Here is a 21,930-nt window from a genome sequence, read left to right on the forward strand (position 1 = left end):
TTGAACAAATAACATTAACAAGCTCACTGTATTCTCCTTTCCTTTTATACATAAAAGTGATCTAAAGAAAGGTTAAAGAATGTCTATCGATGTTGTTCTTTAAGTAAATGATGAAGTAGAGCATTAAACCTAAAATTTTCCACTTCCATGGAGAATGGAGGAGTTCACAGCAGGCCAATGTGTTTTGCTGGGTCTTGCTGCATACAGCTTAAAAAGCTGAAAAATGTTTTTTAAGATACAGTAAATGTTATTTTGCCAACAAAGCTCTGTCTAGACAAGCCTATGGTTTTTCCAGTGGTCATGTATGGATGTGAGAGATGGGCTTGAAGAAAGCTGAGCGGCGAAGAATTGATGCTTTTGAACTGTGGTGTGGGAGATGACACTTGAGAGTCCCTTGGACTGCAAGGAGATCCAACCAGTCCATTCTGAAGGAGATCAGTCCTGGGTGTTCTTTGGAAGGAATGATACTGAAGCTGAAATTCCAATATTTAGGCCATCTCATGAGAAGAGCTGACTCATTGGAAAACACTCTGATGCTGGGAGGGATTTGGGGCAGGAGGAGAAGGGGACGACAAAGGATGAGATGGCTGGATGGCGTCACTGACTCGATGTACGTGAGTCTGAGTGAACTCTGGGAGTTGGTGATGGACACGGAGGCCTGGCATGCTGTGATTCATGGGGTCACAAAGACTCGGAAACAACTGACTGAACTAAACTGAACTGAACTGAAATGTATTCAACATTTGTTGACACAACATGGACTAAATATGCTAAAATTCTAAAGTGTGGAGGTTATTTCAATGTTAGCCAAGGATCTATACTTCTTTTTCTCTGGGAATTTGCTGATTCATTGCATAATTTAATGATTCAGAATCTGGGCTTGGGCAAGCAAAGGACTATTGTTGTGACAGGAGGCCAGCATAATTTGGGAGGTACCTGGTGCTAGAGTGACAAAATTAGAATCTTGAGAGCCTCTCTCACACAGCACGTTTTCTCCTCAAATATCTGCCCAGTATATAAACTGTGAAGGACAGGAGGCTAAAGAACTACATAAAAAGACTTGAATAGCAGAGTCTTTCTCATTCTCTTGGGTACGGAGCTACCAAAGAATCCAGGCTCTGAACTGAAATCTCCGAAAGCCCCTGTTATAGGGGCAGAAATATCAGAGGTGGACTGAGCGCTACCAAAGCTGCAACCCACACTTATTACAGCTCAGTTTTAGGTTATATTTAGATGTTTGAGTGATATACACCCCTTCCCCTATATGCCTAGCAAAACAAAGGGTAAATCCTTTCAGGTATTAGAAAATGTATCAGGAGTATCTTACTTTTTCACATATAATTTATAGCATTCAGTAAAAAATTGGCATGACATTTGACAAGTTAGGATAACATGCCAAATGACCAAAGTGAAAAAAAGAGATGAGAGAATGCAGAGACACACATGATAGAAATGCATAAGGATTTTAACTATGATCAAAGTATTTAGGGAAAAAGAGAGAAGGGGAGAATATACAGGGAAAAAGATGAAAAAATTAACAAATAATCATAAAGAAATAAAAATGGCAATGGAATCATTGCCAACCTAAAATAAAATATCTAGTATTAAAAAGTGAATGAATAAGTCAAACAAATTTTAGATAGAACTTAGAATAGAGTGATTTAGAGGAGTCCTAAAGATGAGACATGAGAAGGAAAATAAAGGAGAGGGGGAAGAGATACAAAGACAGAGAGGCAGAACTACAGAAGTCATATTTGAAGATATAATAATAGAGCATTTTTAATATAAAAAAAGAGTATGAAAATCCCCACTCCTAGTAAAGCTGCAGAAAATCAAAAGGAAAAAGGGAAATCTGAAATAGTAACAGATTTATTTAATACTAGAGGAAGGAAAAAAAAGGGAGAGAAAAGGAACATAAAGCATGTGGATCAATTAAAAGCAAATGGCAGATACCAACATCAAATCAATATCAGTAATTGCATTTACAGTGAATGGATTAAGATAAAACAAACCTGATGCAAACGTTACTCCCAAAATGATCGCCTTATATTATGAAAACAAGGAAAGATTGAAAGTAAAATGATGGGGAAAATGTACTAACTGTAAGAAAACGGGAGTAGCTTTATCAATGTCCCAGAAAGTAGACGCTAAGAAAAGATGCACTAAATGACAGGAGTGCTGAGAGAGGGCATCAGAGGGCAGACAGACTGAAACCACAATCACAGAAAACTAGCCAACCCGATCACATGGACCACAGCCTTGTCTAACTCAATGAAACTAAGCCATGCCGTGTAGGACCAACCAAGATGGACGCATCATGGTGGAGAGTTCTGACAAAATGTGGTCCACTGGAGAAGGGAATGGCAAACCACTGCAGCATTCTTGCCTTGAAAACCCCATGAACAGTATGAAAAGGCAAAAGGTAGGACTCTGAAAGATGAACTCCCCAGGTCAGTAGGTGTTCAATATGCTACTGGAGATCAGTGGAGAAATAACTCCAGAAAGAATGAAGGTAGGGAGCCAAGGCAAAAACAACACCCAGTTGTGAATGTGACTGGTGATAGAAGCAAGGTCCAATGGTGTAAAGAGCAATATTGCCTAGGAACCTGGAATGTTAGGTCCATGAATGAAGGGAAATTGGAAGTGGTCAAACAGGAGATGGCAACAGTGAACATTCTACGAATCGGTGAACTAAAAGGGACTGGAATAGGTGAATTTAACTCATATGACCATTATATCTACTACTGTGGGCAGGAATCATTTAGAAGAAATGGAGTAACCACCATAGTCAACAAAAGAGTCTGAAATGCAGTACTTGGGTGCAATCTCAAAAACAACAGAATGATCTCTCTGTTCATTTCCAAGGCAAACCATTCAATATCACAGGAATCCAAGTCTATGCCCCAACCAGGAATGCTGAAGAAGCTGAAGTTGAATGGTTCTATGAAGACCTACATGACTTTTTAGAACTAACACCCAAAAAAAGATATCCTTTTCATTATAGGGGACTGGAATGCAAAAGTATGAAGTCAAGAAACACCTGGAGTAACAGGCAAATTTGACTTGAGTACAGAATAAAGCAGGGCAAAGGCTGATAGAGTTTTGCCAAGAGAACACACTGATCATAGCAAACACCCTCTTCTGACAACACAAGAGAAGACTCTACACATGGACATCACCAGATGGCCAACACCGAAATCAGATAGATTATATTCTTTGCAGCCAAAGATGGAGAACCTCTATACAGGCAGCAAAAACAAGACCAGGAGCTGACTATGGCTCAGATTAGGCACTCCTTATTGCCAAATTCAGATTTAAATTGAAGAAAGTGGGGGAAAACACTACACCATTCAGGTATGACCTGAAGCAAATCCCTTATGACTATACAGTGGAAGTGAGAAATAGATTTAAGGGACTAGATCTGATAGACAGAGTGCCTGATGAACTATGGATGGAGGTTTGTGACACTGTACAGGAGACAGAAATCAAGACCATCCCCAAGAAAAAAGAAATACAAAAAAGCAACATTAGAGATACCAAGGGAATATTTCATGCAAAGATGGGGTCAATAAAGGGCATAAATGGTATGGACCTAACAGAAGCAGAATATTAAGAAGAGGTGGCAAGAATACACAGAAGAACTGTACAAAAAAGATCTTCATGACCCAGATAATCACGGTGGTGTGATCACTCCCCTAGAGCCAGACATCCTGGAATGTGAAGTCAAGTGGGCCTTAGGAACCATCACTAATAACAAAGCTAGTGGAGGTGATGGAATTCCAGTTGAGCTCTTTCAAATCCTGAGAGATGATGCTGTGAAGGTGCTGCACTCAGTATGCCAGCACATTTGGAAACTCAGAAGTGGCCACAGGACTGGAAAAGGTCAGTTTTCATTCCAATCCCAAAGAAAGGCAATCCCAAAGAGTGCTCAGTCTACCGCACAATTGCACTCATTTCACACGCTAGTAAAGTAATGCTCAAAATTCTCCAAGCTAGGGTTTAGCAATACGTGAACCGTGAAATTCCAGATGTTCAAGCTGGTTTAGAAAAGGCAGAGGAACCAGAGATCGAATTGTCAACATCTGTTGGACCATTGAAAAAGCAAGAGAGTTCCAGAAAAACATCTATTTCTACTTTATTGACTATGCCAAAGCCTTTGACTGTGTGGATCACAATAAAATGTGGAAACTTCTGAAAGAAATGGGAATACCAGACCACCTGAGCTGCCTCTTGAGAAACCTGTATGCAGGTCAGGAAGCAACAGTTTGAACTGGACATGGTAAAACACACTGGTTCCAAACAGGAAAAGGAGGATGTCAAGGCTGTATATTGTGACCCTGCTTATGTAACTTTCATACAGGGTACCTCATGAGAAATGCTGGGCTGGATGAAGAACAAGCTGGAATCAAAATTGCTGGGAGAAATATCAATAACCTCAGATATGCAGATGACACCAGCCTTAGGGCAGAAAGTGAAGAACTAAAGAGTCTCTTGATGAAAGTGAAAGAGGAGAGTGAAAAAGGTGGCTTAAAGCTCAACATTCAGGAAACTAAAATCATGCCATCCGGTCCCATCACTTCATGGCAAATAGATATGGAAATAGTGGAAATAGTGGAAACAGTGGCTGACTTTATTTTGGGGGCTCCAAAATCACTGCAGAGGGTGACTGCAGCCATGAAATTAAAAGACACTTGTTCCTTGGAAGGAAAGTTATGACCAACCTAGACAGCATATTAAAAGCAGAGACAATACTTTGTCAACAAAGGTCCGTCTAGTCTAGGCTATGGTTTTTCCAGTAGTCATGTATGGATATCAGAGTTGACTTTAAAGAAAGCTGAGCACCAAAGAATTGATGCTTTTGAACTGTGGTGTTGGAGAAAACTCTTGAGAGTCCCTTGGACTGCAAGGAGATCCAACCAGTCCATCCTAAGGAGATCAGTCCTGAGTGTTCCCTGGAAGGACTGATGTTGTAGTTGAAACTCCAATATTTTGGCCACCTGATGTGAAGAGCTGACTCATTTCAAAAGACCCCGGTGCTGAGAAAGATTGGGGGCAGAAGGAGAAGGGGGTGGCAGAGGATGAGATTACTGGGTGGCATCACTGACCCAATGGACATGAGTTTGCGTAAACTCTGGGTTTGGTGATGGACAAGGAAGCCTGGTGTGCTGCAGTCCATGAAGTCACAAAGAGTCGGACACAACTGAGTGACTGAACTGAACTGAACTGAACACTAATTGAATTAAAGAGGGAATTTTCATGATCATAATGAGGTGCACCCTTAATAAACATATAGACATCAAAATTCAAGAAAGGTAACAGAACATAGCTTTGAAATATACTTGACAGAATGAAAAGAAATAAGCAAAATCACAATCAAAATGGAGGATTTTTACTGTATCTTTTTCAATAGCATACAGACCAGACATACAAAAAACAAAGGATACAGTAGATGTACAGGAAAATAGTCAGCACATTTAACCAAGTAACACATAGAGCAATGCACCCAACAACGCAAGAGTTCACATTACTGTAAATGCACTCGGAACTTTTACCAAAACGACCACATAATGGGACAAAATCTTTCACTCTTTGAATTCATACAGAGTATTTACTCTGACCACAGTGGAATAAAATTAAGAATTAAAAAGAAATATTGTTAGCCATCCCTATTTTGGGAAATTCAGTAACACCCTTCCAAAAAACGCCTGAGTCTTGGAATAAATTTAAAATTTGCTAAATATTGTGAAATAATGATAATAAAAATACAATAATAATGATAATAAACACAAAATAATGATATTATCATAAATTCTTCTAATGAAACTCAAGTAGTGCCTATAGGGAAATTTATACCCTAGATTTAGAGAAGAGGAAAGACCGAAAGTGAAAAAAATGTAAGCTTCAATTAAGAAACTAGGAGATGAGAAAGCCTAAAGAATATAGAATGTTGGGGTTAATTAAAAAAGGAACAAAAATGGATGGAAAACAAGGTAGGCATAAGATAGAAAGCATAGAAGAAACCCCTTTAAACATGGCTCATTGAAAACTGAGGAACACTGATCAATAACAATGAAGAGCAGAGAGAAAATGAAGTTAACAATACCAAGAACGAAAAGGGACATCACTATAAATCATACAGATTTTTTGTCATAGTTTTTGTGTTGTTTGTTTGTTTTTGGCTATGCTGTGGCCCGTGGGATCTTAGTGCCCAGGTCAGGGATTGAACCTGGACCATAACAGTGAAAGTCCAGAGATGTAACCCCTGGATTGCATAGCTTTATTAATATAATTTATACATTTAGTGTGGATAAGTACACAGAAAGTGTCAATTTCTCCACAGCCTTGCCAACACTTAAGTGTCTTTAAAAAAAAAAAAAAAACGGTCATTCTGACATGTGTGAGATGATATCTCTTTCTGGTTTTGATTTACATTTTCCTGATGATTGACAATGTCAAGCATTTTTCATATACCCATTGGCCATTTGTATGTCTTCTTTAGAGAAATGTCTATTTAAGCCCTTGCCAATTTTGTAACTGCATTATTAAGTTTGGGGGTGTTTTTTCTTGAGTTGTAGGGGTTCCTTATTTGTTTGGAAATTAACACCTTATATAATTTGTGCTAGCTTGCTTTTTCACTCTGTTGATGTTTCCTTTGGCTTGAAGAAGCTTTTTAGTTTGATATATTCCCACTTGCCTATTTTTGCTTTGTTGTCTGTACTTTTGACATCATATCCATGAAATCATGGAGCGATGTGTTTTTATTTTGTGATGAAGCTTCACATATCTAAAATATAATTCTTATCTGGAAATGATATTATACAATCACACATATTAAAATAAATTCAGATAAATAAATGAAATCAAAATTAGGTTTTGAATATTCTTTAGTGGAACTGTAAAATTATTTGCAGAAAATAAAACTTGATTCAATATTATTTTGAGATTAGGAATGGCATATGAAACATTTCGTTAAAAGCAGAAGACAAAAAAGCAAACCATTATAGATTCAATAACATAACCACCCCATTCACATACATAACCTTAAGCATATGTGCAAAAAATGGGGGAAATATTTACAAAAATATTTAAGAAAGAGTAAGTGATGTTTCTTTATAAGACTATGAAGAAAGATGAGCACCGAAGAATTGATGCTTTTGAACTGTGGTGTTGGAGAAGACTCTTGAGAGTCCCTTGGACTGCAAGGAGATCCAACTAGTCCATCATAAAGATCAGTCCTGAGTGTTCATTAGAAGGACTGATGTTGAAGCTGACACAACTAAGCAACTGAACAGAAGTGATGTTTGTTTATAGAGAGTTCCTATAAATAAATAAAAATTTTTTAAACATTCTAGAAGAAAAAAAATATTGTCATAAATGATATCTTAAAACTGTAATATAGGAAAGAAGATAGTATTTTGGAATATAGTGTTTGTCAAAGTCACTCAGTCATGTCCAACTGTTTACGACCCCATGGAGTATACAGTCCATGGAATTCTCCAGGCCAGAAAACTGGAGTGGGTAGCCTTTCCCTCTCCAGGGGTCTTCCCAAGCCAGGGATCGCACCTCAGTCTCCCACATTGCAGGCAGATTCTTTACCCGCTGAGTCATCAGGGGAGCCCAAGAACACTGAAGTGAGTAGCCTCTCCATTCTCCAGTGGATCTTCCCGACCCAGGAATCAAACCCTGATCTCCTGTGTTGTAGTCAGATTCTTTACCAGCTTAGCTACCAGGGAAGCCCAAATGTGGATAAAAAATTTAAAAAAAATCCATGATGCATGTTCTTATGTAAAGCCTATGAAGAGAATAATACTCTCTTTTAAAATTAATTATTTATTTGGTTGTCCTAGGTCTTAGTTGCAGCATGCAAATTCTTACTTGTGGGATCGTAAGAAAAAAAATTGTAACTACATGTGGTGATGGATGTTACTGTACATGTGGTGATGATTTACCAATATGCACAAAAACATAAACACTATGTTTTACACTTAGAACTAATATAATGTTACAAGAATTACATCTCAATTAAAAATTTAACAAACAAGATTAGAATATGTGGATAAAATTAATTTCATCCTTACCCCATTTAGGCTCTCTGGTGGCTCAGACAATAAAGAATCTGACTGTAGTGTGGGAGACTCAATTGCGATACCTAGCTTTGGATGATCCCCTGGAGAAGGGAATGGAAACCCATTCCAGTATTCTTGCCTGGAGAATTCCATGGACAGAGGAGCCTGGCAGGCTATAGTCCATGCAGACACAAAGAGTCGGACACGACTGAGTCGGACACTAACATTTTCACTTAATGTCATTTTCTGCACCCAAATTAAACTCGTCACTTAGATTTTAAAATATCAAATCTCACTGCATCTTACAGGATTGGGACAGACACACAGAAACAGACAGTAAATCACCTGCACACAAGATATAGGCTTCATCCTGTGGAGAGCATGAAGTGTAATTCCAAGGGTCAGAAGGACACTGCCAGAGAAAGGTGTCAGTTCTCCGACAGTGGATTCCATCCACCCACTGGGGTCTAGAACCTTCCCTGAGACCAAGAGAAGAGTTGAGGGTTCCACTGTCCCCACAGCCAAGCTGTCTGCAGATCACGGACACAGTGATGTCTTCCATGGGGCTGCGGCAGACACTGCCCCAAGTTCCGTTGTAGAAAACTTCCAGCCACCCAGCACACTGCTGGTCCTCGCTCACCAACCTGAGGGCCAGGAACTCTAAGGTTGAAAGGGGAGGAGACAGGACACAGTGAAAACTTTGCTGGATGTTCTAGGTTTTCCTTTCTTCTAGAAATGGTGAACATTCATCTCTGACCTTGTTCAAGAGATACCCACTAGATGACAAGACTGACATCGCCTCCCTTTTAACTGACTTTGTCCATTTGTGTCTGTCTTTCTATTTCTGCCACAATGGTGTAGTGGATGTGAACTGAGAGGAAGACCAAACAGTGTGGGCGCTAGTCAGAGAGGGGCAGCTGAATCCTGCTTCCTAACAAAATCTTTGAAGAGTATGTTAAGGGATTTGATGTGGATATTAGGGAAACAGGCAGGATATTTAAGCCCAAAATGTCCACATCCCAATCTCTGCAACCTGTGAATATGTTACCATATCTGACAAAAGGGATTTGCAGATGTGATTAAGATAAGGCCCTTGAGATGGTGAGATTAAGCTAGAATATTGTATTAACAATGTGAGCCCAGTCTGAGCACATCCTTAGACCCACTATCCTTAAACATGGAATACATTACTTAGCTCTGCAGCATTGCTGGTCTGAAAATGGATGAAGGAGGCTGTGAATCAAGGGATGTAGGCAGTTTCTAGGAGCTTGAGAATTCCACGGACAGAGGGGCAGGGCAGGATACAGTCCATGGGATCGCAAAGAGTCAGACAGGACTGTGTGACTAACTTTCTTTGTTTTTTATCTAGAATATTGAGAAGACAATAAATAGATTCTCCCCCAGAGCCACAGAAGTGATGCAGCCCTGCTGAAGCCTTGATCCAGGTCCAGTGAGATCCCTGCTGGACATCTAAGCTACAGAAGTTTAAGGAAATAAATATAGGTTGTTTCAACCCACTAATTGGTAAATTGTTACTGAAGCAAATGGAAACTATTATCATGGGTTTAAAATTTTTGATGTAACTGGAGAGAGAGCCCTGCTTTCAAGAAAAACTGTAAAAAACGGCTCTGCCAGGAAACACTGCTGAGAAGAAAGGACCAGCTCCTCAGCTGCTGCAGAAGGAAGTGAAAGCACCTCGTCTTCACGTCTGCTGGAAACACAGGCTCCATGGGAGGAACACTCCTTCTCTGGTCCTTTCAGCATCTCTCTCTCAGGGCTCAGACCCCCGTCCTCCAGGGCCCCACCCCTCCCCAAGCCTGTGGACAGTGTGGAGTGCTGACCTGAGCAGATGACCCCCGCGTCCTGCTTGTGTCTGCAGTCGTGCTGCCCCCAGCCTCGGGAAGGGCACCTCCACACGTGGGACTCCTTTCCTGTGCAGTTCAGGTCGTCCAGCCAGATGGGCCCTGATCCCGCCCCGAAGTGAGCAGACCCCGTGGCATTGAGGGCTTCTCCACAGCCCAGCTGCCTGCACACCACGTGGGCATCATCCAGGTCCCAGCCGTCATCACAGATGGTGCCCCAGGAGCCCTGGTCAAGGATCTCCACTCTCCCGGCGCAGGGACCGCCCCCGTCCACCAGGCGGAGCTGCCTGCTGTCTGAGGAGAGAGAAATGGGGCAATGAAGCCTTGACCTGGGGAATTGAGTCTTCTGTCCTGTGGGACCCTCACCTGAACAGTAGGGGGCGCTCTTCTCTGAGGCCGCAGAGCCTGCAGGTTGAGACAGGGAGTCGTTGCACTGGGGCAGCACCTGGGTCTGGTTTCCTGAAGAAACAACAATGATCAGAAGTCTGGAAGGGTTAAAGAACAGGAAACTGAAATAAGGGAAATGATGACCTGGTTAGTTAGTTAGTTAGTTCAGTCGATCAGTCGTTTCAGACTATTTGTGAACCCCATGGACTATAGCCACGAGGCTCCTCTGCCCATAGGATTTTTCGAGCAAAAATACTTCAGTGGGTTGCCATGCCCTCCTTCAGGGGATCTTCCCAATCCAGGGATCAAATCCAGGTCTCCCGCATTGCAGGCAGATTCTTTACCATCTGAGCCACAGGGGAAGGCCAAATCTATCCCTAAGTAAAAGCAAAACAACATTCTTTCTGAAGCATTTCTACAATTTCTTCAATGTCTAACTTTAAAACAAACACTTAAATAAAACAGATCTCGTGAAAAACAGAAAGGAAAAAGGAGACATTGGAAAGAATTTCCCAGATTTTCCAGCTGCTAGATTTACCTGACAGAGAACTTAAATCACCACGATTAAAGTGTTTATGGAAATAATAGACAAAATGTGTATCTTTGCAGAGAAATGATACCATAAGCGAAGTACTTCTAAAGCTGAAAAATGTGTCAGCTGAAATTAAGAACTAAAGCATAATAGTAGCTGTGCACTAGCTCAGCATAAAATAGAAACATCACAGTGCAAGATCAGAGGATATTCTACAATCTAGAAATTCAGGTCACATGACAAGAGTTCTGGTTACATTGTTATAGAGAAGATTTTCCCCCAAAATTTAGCCCAGTTCAGTACAGTCACTCAATCATGTCCAACTCTGTGACCCCATTGACTGCAGTTCGCCAGACTTCCCTGTCCATCACCAACTCCAAGAGCTTGCTCAAACTCATGTTCCTCAAGTCAGTGATGCCATCCAACCATCTCATCCTCTGTCATCCCTTTCTTCTCCCACCCTCAATCTTACAGCATCAGGGTCTTTTCCAACAAGTCACTTCTTCTCATCAGGTGGCTAAAGAATTGCAGCTTCAGCTTCAGAATCAGTCCTTCCAATGAATATTCAGGGCTGATTTCCATCAGCATCCACTAGTTTGATCTCCTTGCTGTCCAGGGGACTCTGAACAGTCTTCTCCAACACCACAGTTCAAAAGCATCAATTCTTTGGCACTCAGCTTTCTTTATGGCCCAACTCTTACATCCATACATGACTACTGGAAAAGCCATAGATGTGACTGAATGGACAATTGTCAGCAAGGTAATGTCTCTCCTTTTTAATATGCTGTCTAGATTTGTCATAGCTTTTCTTCCAAGGAGCAGATGTCTTTTAATTTCATGGCTGCAGTCACCATCTACAGTGATTTTGGAGCCCAAGAAAATAAAGTCTGTCACTGTTTCCATTGTTTCCCCATCTATTTGCCATGAAGTGATGGGACTGGATGCCTTTATCTTTGTTTTTTGAATGCTGAGTTTTAAGCCAGCTTTTTCACTCTCCTCTTTCACTTTCGTCAAGAGGCTCTTCAGGTCCTCTTTTCTTTCTTCCATAAAGGTGGTGTCATCAGCATATCTGAGGTTATTGATATTTCTCCTGGCATTCTTGATTCCAGCTAGTGCTTCATCCAGCCCAGCAGTTCACATGATGTACTCTGCAATATAGGCAGATGCTTTGGCTCAGAGGGTAAAGCGTCTGCCTGCAATGCAGGAGACCTGGATTCAATCCCAGGTCAGGAAGATCCCCTGGAGAAGGAAATGGCAACCCACTCCAGTATTCTTGCTTGGAAAATCCCATGGACAGAGAAGACTGGTAGACTGCAGTCCATGGGATCGCAAAGAGTCGGACACAACTGAGCGACTTCACAGCAGGTGACAACATACAACCTTGACATACTCCTTTCCCAGTTTGGAACCAGTCTGTTTTTCCATGTCCAGTTCTAACTATTGCTTCTTGATCTGCATACAGAAGCCAGTTAAGGTGGTCTTGTATTCCCATCTCTTTAAGAATTTTCCATAGTTTGTTATGATCCACACAGTCAAAGGTTTGGCGTACTCAATAAAGCAGAAATCAATGTTTTTCTGGAACTCTCTTGCTATTTCTGTGATTCAACGGATGTTAGCAATTTGATCAATATAATAAGGCAAAACTTTTAGCTGAAGAAAAAGAATATATACTTCATTTTGCTTATGACTTTGGGTCATTAATCAGGAAGAAACTCCGTTTGGCAGGCTTTCAGTCAGGTCTTTCAGAGCTGCAATTAGATGTCACCTGGGGCTGAAGTCATTTAAAGACTTGACGGAACTCTGGTTCTGTAAGGAAATTCCCAGAAGTGTCCTAAGGGTAAAGGAACATCATGCCTTCAACATAATTCAGAAAGATTTTACATATTCAGGAAGAAATGGGGCAGAAGGGGAATCAAGAAGGAAAGACACTCACACACACACAGAGATTAAAGCAAAATATTGATACTAACATTTAGAAACCCAGGTAAAGGTCATAAAGGAATTTTTATATTACTTTCCCAACATCTTAATGTCTCAAAAGACATCAAAATTTAAAAAACTAGAAGAAGAAAACAACACAAAGAGAATTCGTTGCCAGGACACTTTCACAAAAAAATAGTCATAATATCAAAAATAAAATACCTAGGAGAAATCCTAGTAGAAGATGGGCAAAGTCTCTGAGAGAAATTCAAGATCTAACTGAATGGAGGGGTGTACTATGTCAATGATTTGGAAAACTCAACATCGTCAATGTCAATCATCCTCAAATTTCTTTGTCTCCTCTCAAATTTTTAAATCTAATCTTAATGAAAATACCCTTAAGCTTTTCTTTTGGTGAAAATGACAAGCTGATTTCTAAATTCATACAAAATACAAACAACCAAGAATGACCATCACAGTTGGTAAGAAAAGCAACAAAGTAAGAGGAGTTAATATAAAGTAGCTCTTGTAAATTAAAATTATTAAGATCTACTACAAAGTTTGAAACTCTGGGAGATAGTGAAGGACATGGAAGCCTGGTGAGCTGTAGTTCGTGGGGTCACAAAGAGTCAGACATGACTTAGCGATTGAACAACAACAACAACGAAAAAGTTGTGATAATTAAGAAAATGCAGTATTGGTGCAAGGATAGACAAATGATAATATGGAACAGAATAGGGAGTCTTAAAAAGGACAGACATATTTGCCCTCCTGCTTATGATGAAGGCGGCACTGAAGAGGGGAAAAGAATCTTTTCAGAGAAAGATTGAGCCAATTGGATGTCCATATGAAACCTGACCCTTATCTTACACTGATATCAATCTCAGAAGGAATGGACAATTATATGCAAGAGAAAAATAATAAAATTTCCATAAGACACTCTTGGAGAATGTTTTTATGATCTTGGAGTAGGCAAACATTCTTTGCTAAAGGCTATAAGAAGCATTAAATGTACAGAGAAAAGTTGGCAAGTTATGTTTCCTTAAGATTAAGAAATGAGTTCATCAAAGGACACCATTTGATTAAGAAAAAGAAAATCAATGACCAAGGGTTAACCATGGAAAGTAACACATATTTGCACCCAAAGACATTGTCATGGTAAGTTGTAGTATCATATTTGTAGTAGTCAAGAACTGGATACAACTCAGATTTATATTGTCAGTAGAATTGATCAGTACATGACCATGTGATCATTCAAAGGCATACTCTACAGTAATAAAACTAAATAAAGTGCTACAATATACAACATCATGAGTGAATCCCAAACATAATTTTGAGTCTAAGAAATTAGATACAAAAGCTGCAACATACTGCATCACTTTATATAAAGTTCAAAAATTGATAAAACTCTCTATGTTAGCAGAAGTTCGGTAAGCACTTTTTCCTATCGAGGAGAGGGGATGACAGTGACATTCTCTTTGCTGCTCTGGGCTGGGGTTCATACTGAGGTCTATACTTACTGCTCATACATTGTTTTCTATGATTACATGTAAGCAACAATGTAGCTTAAAAATATATTATTCCCCTTCACATTTCTTGCCCTGGCCTGAAAAATGAAGGAACAATGAGAAGATCCATATTTCACCAAAAAACATCTGACTTTGAAGTCCATTTTCCCTCCCTCTCTGCTCTTGGGGACATTTCACTCCAGGAGCATCCTGAGTACCAGTAGCCCATCTCTATCTGTCCCTCGCCCTTACCTGAGCAGATCACAGAGGCCATGTTGCCATGGGAACAGTCAGGACCACCCAGGGCAGTCACAGGACAACTCCACAGGAAGGACTCTGCCCCCGAGCAGTGAAATCGGGCTGTTGAGATCTGATCACCTCCTTCCACCAAGTATGGTCCTCTGGGGGTGGAGATGGCAATTCCACAGCCAAGCTGACGACAGACAACATTGGCATTGGCCAGACTCCAGTGGGAGGCACAGAGTGCTCTCCATCGTCCAGAAATGTTCATCTCCACCTGCCCCTCACACTGAGAGGAGCCGTTTGTCATGAGCCGGACTTCTGAGTATGCTGGTAGAAGAAGACAGAGTTTCAGCAAAATCACATGACTTTCTCACCTGAACAGGGTGTTCACAGAGGTGAAAGGCCTGACCTGCATCTCACCTGAACAGACAACTTCAGCAGCTCCATTGTGGTGACAAGTGCCCCTTGGACAGGGCACTCTGGGGCAGACCCGCAGCTCAGGCTCCTCCCCCTCACACCTGAACTCTTCAGCCCAGACCCGGGCACTGGACTCTTGGAAGAGTTCATGTCTCAGGACAGACACAGCCTTGCCACACCCCAGCTCTGCACAGATGACCTGGGCAGTGGGGAGTGTGAAGTTCCCATCAGACACTGGGGTCCAGGCTTCTCCAGAATACACTTCTACTCGCCCTGAGCAGGGTCCATGCCCTCCAGCCAGATGCACAAACCCTAAGAAGAAACAACAAAACCAGTGAGTGTTCATGGTACTGACTTGGCAACTGTAAACCACACGTCACAGGCAGTGGAGTGAAAGTTTTTCATTTTAGGAGTGGAGCATATAGAGAGTCTTTGACAGTTAGTGTCATAATTGAATTTTCTTAAGCAGGTTTCTAAAGACAAATTCAGGAGGATTACAAGGTCCATTTAGAATGGCTGAATCCCAAGAACATACACTTTGAGACTGGTTAGAAATCTGAATTCCTTGGTCTAGGAGCCTAGAAACTACAGAGCCCAATTCAGATCATTGGAATGGTTGAATACTGGAAACACATCTTTCAGTTGGCTGAAGAAGTAAATTTCTCACTTAGCAGCCTAGGACCTACAGATCCAAGGATAATGTGTAATATGCAGGCACTTGAAAGTAGAAATATGCAGAACAGAACCCACCCAGAGGAACATGGACTATGAGATGAGAGACCTAACATCCAGACAAGCTTAGAAAGCTTTCCTGGAACTTGTGGGGCTAATATTCTGATCAGTTTTCTCTCCCAGGAGCTAGTCCTCAAGTGACTTAGGTGAGGGAAAGTCTTGAGGCTGGATCCATGAGGGGATGCCAACCTGTAGACGGGTGACAGCTCCAGAGAAGAAATATAGACACTATCACTAATTCATGTTTATGTCATCACATCTTGTCTTTTCAATGGCAAAAATTCCATGAATTTCTTCAGTGACCTTAGTGGGAAAGAAGATGAGTTAAGAAAACTCAGAGTGTCATAGAGAGAGAGGCCCAGCCATCTCTCTGGAAATCCTAGGATTTGTCAAAGAACCTGGTAGAGTGTGTGTTCGCAGTGGGAGCTTACCAGACAGCTGAGTTTCCAGATCATCTCCTATTAAAGGTTTTTCTTCTGAAACAGGACTCATAGAAAATGCTAATTGATTTTAATACTATCATTGGACTAATTCTAACCACAGGAAAATATGCATTCTTCTCAAGCACACATGGAATATTCTCCAGGCTAGGTTACAAATAAGTCTTAACAAATTCAAAAATATTAAAATAATTCGAAGTTTCTTTCATGACCATAATGGAATGGAACTAAAACTCAATAGTGATAAGGAAACAGGAAATTCATGAATATATAAAAATTAAACCACACACTCCTATTTTAAGACTGTTTTCTCTATTTCTATTAAGAATGCCATTGGGATTTAGCTAGGAATTGCATTAAATCTGTAGATCACTTTGACAAGTACAGGCATTTTAACAATATTACTTCTTCCAGGACAGAAGCACAGAATGACTTTCCATTGATTATATTGTCTTTAATTTCTTTTTTTTCCCCTTTAAAATGTTATTGGATTATAGTTGATTTACAGTGTTATGTTAGTTTCAGGCATACAACAAACTGATTCAGTTATACCTATAAATATATTCATTCTTTTTCAGATTTTTTTCTATATAGGTTATCACAGAATATTTTTAATATAAATTTATTTATTTTAATTGGAGGCTAATTACTTTACAATATTGTATTGGTTTTGCCATGCATCAACATGAATCCGCCACAGGTATACACGTGTTCCCCATCCTGAACCCCCCTCCCTCCGCCCTCCCAGTACCATCCCTCTGGATCATCTCAGTGCACCAGCCCCAAGCATCCAGCATCATGCATCAAACCTGGACTGATGAATCATTTCATATATGATATTATACATGTTTCAATGCCATTCTTCCAAATCATCCCACCCTTGCCCTCTCCCACAGAGTTCTAAAGACTGTTCTATACATCTGTGTCTCTTTTGCTGTCTTGCATACAGGGTTATCGTTACCATTTTTCTAAATTCCATATTTACGCGTTAGGATACCGTATTGGTGGTTTTCTTTCTGGCTTACCTTACTCCGTATAATAGGCTCTAGTTTCATCCACCTCATTAGAACTGATTCAAAAGTATTCTTTTTAATGGCTGAGTAATACTCCATTGTGTATATGTACCACAGCTTTCTTATCCATTCATCTGCTGATGGACATCTAGGTTGTTTCCATGTCCTCGCTATTATAAACAGTGCTGCGATGAACATTGGGATACATGTGTCTCTTTCAATTCTGGTTTCCTTGGTGTGTATGCCCAGCAGTGGGATTGCTGAGTCATAAGGCAGTTCTATTTCCAGTTTTTTAAGGAATCTCCACACTGTTCTCCATAGTGGCTGTACTAGTTTGCATTCCCACCAACAGTGTAGGAGGGTTCCCTTTTCTCCACACCCTCTCAAGCTTTTATTGCTTGTAGATTTCTGGATTGCAGCCATTCTGACTGGCATGAAATGGTACCTCATTGTAGTTTTGATTTGCGTTTCTCTGATAATGAGTGATGTTGAGCATCTTTTCATGTGTTAGCCATCTGCATGTCTTCTTTAGAGAAACGTCTGTTTAGTTCTTTGGCCCATTTTTTGATCGTGTCATTTATTTTTCTGGAATTGAGCTGCAGGAGTTGCTTGTATATTTTTGAGATTAGTTGTTTGTCGGTTGCTTCATTTGCTATTATCTTCTCCCATTCTGAAGGCTGTCTTTTCACCTTGCTTATAGTTTCCTTTGTTGTGCATAAGCTTTTAAGTTTAACTGGGTCCCATTTGTTTAGTTTTGCTTTTATTTCCAATATTCTGGGAGGTGGGTCATAGAGGATCCTGCTGTGATGTATGTCAGAGACTATATGTTCTCCTCTGGAAGTTTTATAGTTTCTGATCATACATTTACATCTTTAATCCATTTTGAGTTTATCTTTGTGTATGGTGTTAGAAAGTGTTCTAGTTTCATTCTTTTACAAGTGGTTGACCAGTTTTCCCAGCACCACTTGTTAAAGAGATTGTCCTTAATCCACCGTATATTCTTGCCTCCTTTGTCAAAGATAAGGTGTCCATAGGTGTGTGGATTTATCTGTGGGCTTTCTATTTTGTTCCATTGATCTATATTTCTGTCTTTGTGCCAGTACCATACTGTCTTGATGACTGTGGCTTTGTAGTAGAGCCTGAAGTCAGGCAGGTTCATTCCTCCAGTTCCATTCTTCTTTCTCAAGATTGCTTTGACTATTCGAGGTTTTTTGTATTTCCATACAAATTGTGAAATTATTTGTTCCAGCTCTGTGAAAAATAACATTGGTAGCTTGACAGGGATTGCATTGAGTCTATAGATTGCTTTGGGTAGAATACTCATTTTCACTATATTGATTCTTTTGATCCATGAGCATGGTATATTTCTCCATCTATTTGTGTCCTCTTTGATTTCTTTCACCAGTGTTTTATAGCTATATATATCTATGTCTTTAGTTTCTTTAGGTAGATATATTCCTAAGTATTTTGTTCTTTTCGTTGAAATGGTGAATGGAATTGTTTCCTTAATTTCTCTTTCTGTTTTCTCTGTATTAGTGTATAGGAATGCAAGGGATTTCTGTGTGTTGATTTTATATCCTGCAACTTTACTATATTCATTGATTAGCTCTAGTAATTTTCTGCTGGAATCTTTAGCGTTTTCTATGTAAAGGATCAAGGGCAGTGGGAGGAGATACCCCTCATCCAAGGTAAGGAGCAGCGGCTGTGCTTTGCTGGAACAGCCATGAAGAGATACTCCATGCTCAAGGTAAGAGAAACCCAAGTAAGATGGTAGGTGTTTCAAGAGGGCATCAGAGGGCAGACACACTGAAACCATACTCACAGAAAACTAGTTAATCTAATCACATTAGGACCACAGCCTGGTCTACTCAATGAAACTAAGCCATGCCCGTGGGGCAACCCAAGATGGGCAGGTCATGGTGGAGAGGTCTGACAGAATGTGGTCCACTGGAGAAGGGAATGGCAAACCACTTCAGTATTCTTGCCTTGAAAACCCCATGAACAGTAGGAAAAGGCAAAATGATGGGATACTGAAAGAGGAACTCCCCAGTTCAGTAGGTGCCCAATATACTACTGGAGGTCAGTGGAGAAATAACTCCAGAAAGAATGAAGGGATGGAGCCAAAGCAAAAATAATACCCAGCTGTGGGTGTGACTGGTGATAGAAGCAAGATCCGATACTGTAAAGAGCAATATTGCACAGGAACCTGGAATGTCAGGTCCATGAATCAAGGCAAATTGGAAGTGGTCAAACAAGAGATGGCAAGAGTGAACGTCGACATTCTAGGAATCATCGAACTAAAATGGACTGGAATGGGTGAATTTAACTCAGATGACCACTATATCTACTACTATGGGCAGGAATCCCTCAGAAGAAATGGAGTAGCCATCATGGTCAACAAAAGAGTCCAAAACGCAGTACTTGGATGCGGTCTCAAAAACGACAGAATGATCTCTGTTTGTTTCCAAGACAAACCATTCAATATCGCAGTAATCCAAGTCTATGTCCTAACCAGTAATGCTGAAGAAGCTGAAGTTGAACGGTTCTATGAAGACCTACAAGACCTTTTAGACTAACACCCAAAAAAGATGTCCTTTTCATTATAGGGGACTGGAATGCAAAAGTAGGAAGTCAAGAAACACCCGGAGTAACAGGCAAATTTGGCCTTGGAATGCGGAATGAAGCAGGGCAAAGACTAATAGAGTTTTGCCAAGAAAATGCAGTAGTCATAGCAAACACCCTTTTCCAACAACACAAGAGAAGACTCTACACATGGACATCACCAGATGGTCAACACCAAAATCAGAATGACTATATTCTCTGCAGCAAAAGATGGAGAAGCTCTATACAGTCAACAAAAACAAGACCAGGAGCTGACTGTGGCTCAGATCATGAACTCCTTATTACCAAATTCAGACTGAAATTTAAGAAAGCAGGGAAACTCCTAGACCATTCAGGAATGACCTAAATCAAATCCCTTATGACTATACAGTGGAAGTGTGAAATAGATTTAAGGGCCAGATCTGATAGATAGAGTGCCTGATGAACTATGGAATGAGGTTCATGACATTGTACAGGAGACGGGGATCAAGACCATCCCCATGGAAAAGAAATGCAAAAAAGCAAAATGGCTGTCTGGGGAAGCCATACAAACAGCTGTGAAAAGAAGAGAGGGGAAAAGCCAAGGAAACAAGGAAAGATATAGGCATCTGAATGAAGAGTTCAAAAGAATAACAAGAAGAGATAAGAAAGCCTTCTTCAGGGATCAATGCAAAGAAATAGAGGAAAAGAACAGAATGGCAAAGATTAGATATCTCTTCAAGAGAATTAGACAGCCTTCTGAATGGGAGAAAATAATAGCAAATGAAGCAACTGACAAACAACTAATCTCAAAAATATACAAGCAACTCCTGCAGCTCAATTCCAGAAAAATAAATGACACGATCAAAAAATGGGCCAAAAAACTAAACAGACATTTCTCCAAAGAAGAAATATGGATGGCTAACAAACACATGAAAAGATGCTCAACATCACTCATTATTAGAGAAATGCAAATCAAAACCACAATGAGGTACCACTTCACACCAGTCAGAATGTCTGCAATCCAAAAATCTGCAAGCAATAAATGCTGGAGAGAGTGTGGAGAAAAGGGAACCCTCCTACACTGTTGGTGGGAATGCAAACTAGTACAGCCACTTTGGAGAACAGTGTGGAGATTCCTTAAAAAATTGCAAATAGAACTACCTTATGACCCAGCAATCCCACTGTTGGGCATACACACCGAGGAAACCAGAACTGAAAGAGACACATGTACCCCAATGTTCATCACAGCACTGTTTATAATAGCGAGGACATGGAAACAACCTAGATGTCCATCAGCAGATGAATGGATAAGAAAGCTGTGGTACATATACACAATGGAGTATTACTCAGCCATTAAAAAGAATACATTTGAATCAGTTCTGATGAGATGGATGAAACTGGAGCCGATGATACAGAGTGAAGTAAGCCAGAAAGAAAAACACCAATACAGTATACTAACACATATATATGGAATTTAGAAAGATGGCAATGACGACCCTGTATGCAAGACAGGAAAAAAGACACAGCTGTGTATAACGGACTTTTGGACTCAGAGGGAGAGGAAGAGGGTGGGATGATTTGGGAGAATGGCATTGTAACATGTATACTATCATGTAAGAATCGAATCGCCAGTCTATGGCCAATGCAGGATATAGCATGCTTGGGGCTGGTGCATGGTGATGACCAGAGAGATGTTATGGGGAGGGAGGTGGGAGGGGGGTTCATGTTTGGGAACGCATGTACACACGTGGTGGATTCATGTCAATGTATGGCAAAAACAATACAGTATTGTAAAGTAAAATAAAGTAAAAATAAAAATTTTTAAAAAAAGAAAAAGAAAATTAGAGATACTAAGGGAACATTTCATGCAAAGATGGGCTCTATAAAGGACAGAAATGGTCTGGACCTAACAGAAGCAGAAGATAGTAAGAAGAGGTGGCAAGAATACATAGAAGAACTGTACAAAAAAGATCTTCACGACCTGGATAATCACTATGGTGTGATCACTCATCTAGAGCCAGACACCCTGGAATGTGAAGTCAAATGGGCCTTAGGAAGCATCACTACTAACAAAGCTAGTGGAGGTGATGGAATTCCAGTTGAGCTGTTTCAAATCCTGAAAGATGATGCTGTGAAAGTGCTGCACTCAATAACCAGCAAATTTGGAAAACTCAGCAGTGGCCACAGGACTGGAAAAGGTCAGTTTTCATCCCAATCCCAAAGAAAT

The 21,930-nt window shown here is 40.4% G+C and overlaps 1 protein-coding gene across 1 annotated transcript in view; it reads right to left on the reverse strand.

The window, feature by feature from the left end:
* Positions 1–21,930, reverse strand: part of LOC138437863 (scavenger receptor cysteine-rich domain-containing protein DMBT1-like) — a 226,394-nt gene that overhangs the window by 58,047 nt on the left and 146,417 nt on the right. The window contains 5 exon segments of the mRNA XM_069585832.1: positions 8,412–8,726; positions 9,908–10,222; positions 10,295–10,387; positions 14,528–14,845; positions 14,939–15,247. Of these exon segments, the coding sequence (XP_069441933.1) occupies positions 8,412–8,726; positions 9,908–10,222; positions 10,295–10,387; positions 14,528–14,845; positions 14,939–15,247 (1,350 nt within the window).

The sequence above is a fragment of the Ovis canadensis genome, chromosome 3 (genome assembly GCF_042477335.2).
Source record: "Ovis canadensis isolate MfBH-ARS-UI-01 breed Bighorn chromosome 3, ARS-UI_OviCan_v2, whole genome shotgun sequence".
In the NCBI taxonomy this organism is placed as follows: Eukaryota; Metazoa; Chordata; class Mammalia; order Artiodactyla; family Bovidae; genus Ovis; species Ovis canadensis.